Genomic DNA, 6,402 nt, shown 5'->3' on the forward strand with positions numbered 1-6,402 from the left:
CCTCACCCCTCTGTCAGTCTCTAAACTATCTTCCAGTTGCATTCAGCTTCAGCACTTACAAATCTCCCCATAACTGTGCCCCTGCTTATACTCATATGTTTGAGACCTTTTACTGTCCCATTTTCAATTGCAAACAACTATTATCAGATATATCCAAATAATTTGACTCGCTCAATTCCCTGTGCATTAGCCAAGACATACTGCAATTAGCCAAGACATACTGCGATTAGCCGAGGTGCAGTGCGGTCATCGAGGGCACTCTGCGATTAGCCGAGGTGCAGTGCGGTCATCTAAGGCACTCTGCGATTAGCCGAGGTGCAGTGCGGTCATCTAAGGCACTCTGCGATTAGCCGAGGTGCAGTGCGGTCATCTAAGGCACTCTGCGATTAGCCGAGGTGCAGTGCGGTTGTAACGGACCGTTTCAGCATAAAAGGGAATAAAATCCGTTTAGGCGATAATCCCCTTTTTGAGAGACAGGCACAGCTACTGCAGAACACCAAACTCCCGAACTGGATACAAGATAACACTCCGAACTGGAACAGCTGAACAAGAAAAGCATACAATCCGCTTACACTCCTGGCAGTCAGCTTACAATCCAATTCCCCCCAAGAACGAGACGACACTTCATTTTGAGGGTTAAACAGGAACTGAGGACTGGCTCATCCAGCCTGGCTTTTATTTCCAACTCACACATACAGGCCACACCCAGGGGGAGGCATAAAAGAACCAATGACATAGATGTTACATCCCACACATCCCCTCCCCTTAGTGTGACACATAATCCCATTATGCATACAGTTTAAAATATACTTTTACACAACTTTCATAACTTTAAAACCATACATCACATTCACATAAAAATACATATCCACAATCAATCCATTCAGGGGAACAACATATTAAAAAATGGCATGGATCAGACCAGGGGTTCAAAAGTTAGTAAAGTATCTTTTAAAACCCCTAGCTTTCCAGCTTCCTTCTCTGTGCTGGAGAAGTAATCCAATTACCTCCCAGCACAGAGACAGACTCCATTAACCACATGGTTACAGAAAGACATAAAAACACTTTAAAATACAGAAAGTTACTTTTTATCCATAACACACAGACATTTCACATATCCCCAGATAGCTGGGATCTGAGCGCACAAAACTACCGAATAGCGCGCAGATCCTATTCACACAGTACAATTGCCATGGAGCTAAAGTCTTTCCCATAGTCTTTAATTATATGAATAGGCTCCATGGTATAGCTATCTGGGGTATCACATTCCCATAAAGTCTGGTCCATAGTCCAAAGGCAGCAGGCGGGCAACCAGGCTTCTCCAGTTCACAGTGGCGAAGTTGGTTTCGCCACAATTCTCCCCTTTACCAATTAGACTAACAGGGTACCTGACCTCCTGCCGGTCAGTGCCCTGGTTAGTCCAGCAACCCACCCACAAAACAGAAACCGCAGAGCAGCCCACCCACAATAAACAGTTACTACACCTGGGTGAGGGAGAATCTTGTCCAGGTTCAGGTGCCGCACCACGGCTGTGTGGGGGACTGGTAGGCTGCCTTGGTGGGTTGCTGAGGGGGCAGAGACCAGCGGTACTCTGTCCTGTTGCCAGCACTACCACGGGAGTAGTCTGGTTGGAGCCTGGTTGCTGGAGACCGACTGTCTCCCCTTTGGATATATCGCTCTGTGGCTGGGGGACAGGACCGACCGTCCCTACCCCTGGTGCTGTAAGTGCAGAGACTACGGTCCCATCTGCACAGTTGCGGGGCTCAACATCTCCCCTTGGTGGGTTAGGCTGCCGCTGGAGAGAGGGTGTAACAAGCTCCTCTCTCTGGACGGTAAACTGCCTCTGGGGAGGGGGGTTAGCAGGCTCCTCTCCCTGCCACTCTCTCTGCTGGTGGAAAGGGAGACCAGCGGTCTCCTCTTTAATTCTCTTGTCCTGCTGCTGGGGTGCGAGACTGACTGTCTCTGCTCCCTGCAGGACACACTGCCGCTGGGGAGGAAGGACGGCACCATCAGCTCCCTGGGTTACACACTGCCGCTGGGGAGGACGGACGACACCATCAGCTCCCTGGGGTACACACTGCCGCTGGGGAGGAAGCACTGCACCTTCTGCTCCCTGGGTTACACACTGCCGCTGGGGAGGATGGACGACACCATCAGCTCCCTGGGGTACACACTGCCGCTGGGGAGGAAGGACTGCACCTTCTGCTCCCTGGGACACACACTGCCGCTGGGGAGGACGGACGACACCATCAGCTCCCTGGGGTACACACTGCCGCTGGGGAGGAAGGACTGCACCTTCTTCTCCCTGGGACACACACTGCCTTCCTGGCATATCACTTTGCTGCTGGGGGGCAGGAACAACTACCTCTACCCCCTGTAACTCAGCCTGCCGCTGGGGAGGGAGGACGCTGCTCTCCTCTCCCTGCACTTCACACTGCCCTCCTGGCATATCACTTTGCTGCTGGGGTTGCTCACAGGACCAGTCTAGGAGATCTGCTACCTCGGGTACCGCTGGTTGCTGTTGGGAAGGAGGACCGGTTGTCGCTTCACGGGCCTCATTGATGAGTCGCAGGTAATCCCCCTCCAGGTTCCATTCCTCGGCGACCAAATACTGTAGGTCCGCCTCGAGGTCAATAGTGCTAGGGAGACCCAGCATGTCCTCTCGGTCGTAGTACAGGTCCCAAAAACGAGAGTCGGTCACTTTCCCAAAGTCCTCATCGTCAATGTTATCCCAAAATCGGCCAAGGTCAGTGTAATCTCCGCCTTCTGGGAACTCATACTCTGCCATCTCGGGGAGACACTGAGCTGCGTACCATTGTATCGCCTGGTATGCGTCGTCTAGCGCCAGTTCTGCATATACTAGAATCTCGAGTCTAGTCACCCACTTTTCTGTGGTCTGTTTTCTCAGGAGGGGCATCCGCTCTGCCATTCTAGCCAGACTTCGCTGCCTTCTGCTGCGGCGCCGATCCCCTCGTGAATACTGTACTTCTTCTAGGGCTTCGTCCCACAATCTGGCTCTGGCCATATCTCTGTACCTCATCATGTCCTCCTCTGGGACTACTCCAGACCCCAGGAGTACGTAACTGTACACTGTATCTTGAAGCTTCTCCTCCATTTTTCCGAATTCCTTCGTAGATAGGGTCGCTGTACGGGTACTAGCGTTGCCCTCAATTTGTACTCCAGGAATTGATGTTGCCTGTAGCTGTCCCTCTGGTTGTAGGAACGATCCCGCCGCTTGCCACCAATTGTAACGGACCGTTTCAGCATAAAAGGGAATAAAATCCGTTTAGGCGATAATCCTCTTTTTGAGAGACAGGCACAGCTACTGCAGAACACCAAACTCCCGAACTGGATACAAGATAACACTCCGAACTGGAACAGCTGAACAAGAAAAGCATACAATCCGCTTACACTCCTGGCAGTCAGCTTACAATCCAATTCCCCCCAAGAACGAGACGACACTTCATTTTGAGGGTTAAACAGGAACTGAGGACTGGCTCATCCAGCCTGGCTTTTATTTCCAACTCACACATACAGGCCACACCCAGGGGGAGGCATAAAAGAACCAATGACATAGATGTTACATCCCACACATCCCCTCACCTTAGTGTGACACATAATCCCATTTTGCATACAGTTTAAAATATACTTTTACACAACTTTCATAACTTTAAAACCATACATCACATTCACATAAAAATACATATCCACAATCAATCCATTCAGGGGAACAACATATTAAAAAATGGCATGGATCAGACCAGGGGTTCAAAAGTTAGTAAAGTATCTTTTAAAACCCCTAGCTTTCCAGCTTCCTTCTCTGTGCTGGAGAAGTAATCCAATTACCTCCCAGCACAGAGACAGACTCCATTAACCACATGGTTACAGAAAGACATAAAAACCACTTTAAAATACAGAAAGTTACTTTTTATCCATAACACACAGACATTTCACATATCCCCAGATAGCTGGGATCTGAGCGCACAAAACTACCGAATAGCGCGCAGATCCTATTCACACAGTACAATTGCCATGGAGCTAAAGTCTTTCCCATAGTCTTTCATTATATGAATAGGCTCCATGGTATAGCTATCTGGGGTATCACATTTCCATAAAGTCTGGTCCATAGTCCAAAGGCAGCAGGCGGGCAACCAGGCTTCTCCAGTTCACAGTGGCGAAGTTGGTTTCGCCACAGCGGTCATCTAAGGCACTCTGCGATTAGCCGAGGTGCAGTGCGGTCATCTAAGGCACTCTGCGATTAGCCGAGGTGCAGTGCGGTCATCTAAGGCACTCTGCGATTAGCCGAGGTGCAGTGCGGTCATCTAAGGCACTCTGCGATTAGCCGAGGTGCAGTGCGGTCATCTAAGGCACTCTGCGATTAGCCGAGGTGCAGTGCGGTCATCTAAGGCACTCTGCGATTAGCCGAGGTGCAGTGCGGTCATCTAAGGCACTCTGCGATTAGCCGAGGTGCAGTGCGGTCATCTAAGGCACTCTGCGATTAGCCGAGGTGCAGTGCGGTCATCTAAGGCACTCTGCGATTAGCCGAGGTGCAGTGCGGTCATCTAAGGCACTCTGCGATTAGCCGAGGTGGAGTGCGGTCATCTAAGGCACTCTGCGATCAGCCGAGGTGGAGTGCGGTCATCTAAGGCACTCTGCGATTAGCCGAGGTGCAGTGCGGTCATCTAAGGCACTCTGCGATTAGCCGAGGTGCAGTGCGGTCATCTAAGGCACTCTGCGATTAGCCGAGGTGCAGTGCGGTCATCTAAGGCACTCTGCGATTAGCCGAGGTGCAGTGCGGTCATCTAAGGCACTCTGCGATTAGCCGAGGTGCAGTGCGGTCATCTAAGGCACTCTGCGATTAGCCGAGGTGCAGTGCGGTCATCTAAGGCACTCTGCGATTAGCCGAGGTGCAGTGCGGTCATCTAAGGCACTCTGCGATTAGCCGAGGTGCAGTGCGGTCATCTAAGGCACTCTGCGATTAGCCGAGGTGCAGTGAGGTCATCTAAGGCACTCTGCGATTAGCCGAGGTGCAGTGAGGTCATCTAAGGCACTCTGCGATTAGCCGAGGTGCAGTGCGGTCATCTAAGGCACTCTGCGATTAGCCGAGGTGCAGTGCGGTCATCTAAGGCACTCTGCGATTAGCCGAGGTGCAGTGCGGTCATCTAAGGCACTCTGCGATTAGCCGAGGTGCAGTGCGGTCATCTAAGGCACTCTGCGATTAGCCGAGGTGCAGTGAGGTCATCTAAGGCACTCTGCGATTAGCCGAGGTGCAGTGCGGTCATCTAAGGCACTCTGCGATTAGCCGAGGTGGACTGCGATTAACTGAGATGCACCTCTATTAGCCATGGTGCAGTGTGGTTAGCCGGGACACAGTGCAATTTGCTACGGTGCAGTGTGAACGTGTTGTGAAAGTCACATGACATTAAGTTCAGACTACACACACATTAACGTGGTAAACAAGGAAATAAACTATTGCTTTGGCTGTGAATAAAGGTTAGTCTCCTATTGGATAAACTTAATGAACAAATGTTCTATATCCCCACTCACGGTAGGTCACACCCAGACTCCCTGGGTACCCCAGTAATCGGTGAGCCACCACTCACACTCACCCCTTGTCCTGCAGCCTTCTCCATCTCCAATGCTTTCTCAGTCACTCGTGGGAGTGTGGTTTGGATAACCTATACCTTCCTTTAGAAGCTTATGTCACTCAAACTCATACATGAAATAGCACTAACTCAGTATCACACTCACTCAATGTCTGTCACACTCATTCCGTATTGCACTCTGTAGCCGTGTCTCACTCACTTAGTACAACACTCACTTTGAGTATACTCACACTCTTAGTATACATTCACTCACTGCCTCATGTAATGACACTCTAATCACTCACGCTCACTATAAGCCCACTCACTCACTCTATAACCCCACTCACTCTCACTATAACCCCACTCACTCTCACTATAACCCCACTCACTCACTCACTGTAAGCCCGCTCACTCACTCTCACTGTAAGCCCGCTCACTCACTCTCACTGTAAGCCCGCTCACTCACTCTCACTGTAAGCCCGCTCACTCACTCTCACTGTAAGCCCGCTCACTCACTCTCACTGTAAGCCCACTCACTCTCACTATAAGCCACTCACTCTCACTATAAGCCCACTCACTCTCACTATAAGCCCACTCACTCACTCTCACTGTAAGCCCACTCACTCACTCTCACTGTAAGCCCACTCACTCACACTGTAAGCCCACTCACTCACTCTCACTGTAAGCCCACTCACTCACTCTCACTGTAAGCCCACTCACTCACTCTCACTGTAAGCCCACTCACTCACTCTCACTGTAAGCCCACTCACTCTCACTATAACCCCACCCACTCTCACTGTAAGCCCACTCACTCACT

The 6,402-nt window shown here is 50.8% G+C and overlaps 1 protein-coding gene across 1 annotated transcript in view; it reads right to left on the minus strand.

Annotated features, from left to right (window-relative positions):
• The window catches only part of LOC134609283 (F-box and leucine-rich repeat protein 13-like), a 66,182-nt gene extending 60,285 nt beyond the window's left edge, over nt 1-5,897 (minus strand). The window contains exon 1 of the mRNA XM_063452946.1: nt 5,610-5,897. Coding sequence (XP_063309016.1) covers nt 5,610-5,633 — 24 coding nt within the window. The 5' untranslated portion in view covers nt 5,634-5,897. The remainder of the gene's footprint in view (nt 1-5,609) is intronic.
• Between the last annotated feature and the right edge of the window lie 505 nt (nt 5,898-6,402).

The sequence above is a fragment of the Pelobates fuscus genome, chromosome 4 (assembly GCF_036172605.1).
Source record: "Pelobates fuscus isolate aPelFus1 chromosome 4, aPelFus1.pri, whole genome shotgun sequence".
Classification (NCBI taxonomy): domain Eukaryota; kingdom Metazoa; phylum Chordata; class Amphibia; order Anura; family Pelobatidae; genus Pelobates; species Pelobates fuscus.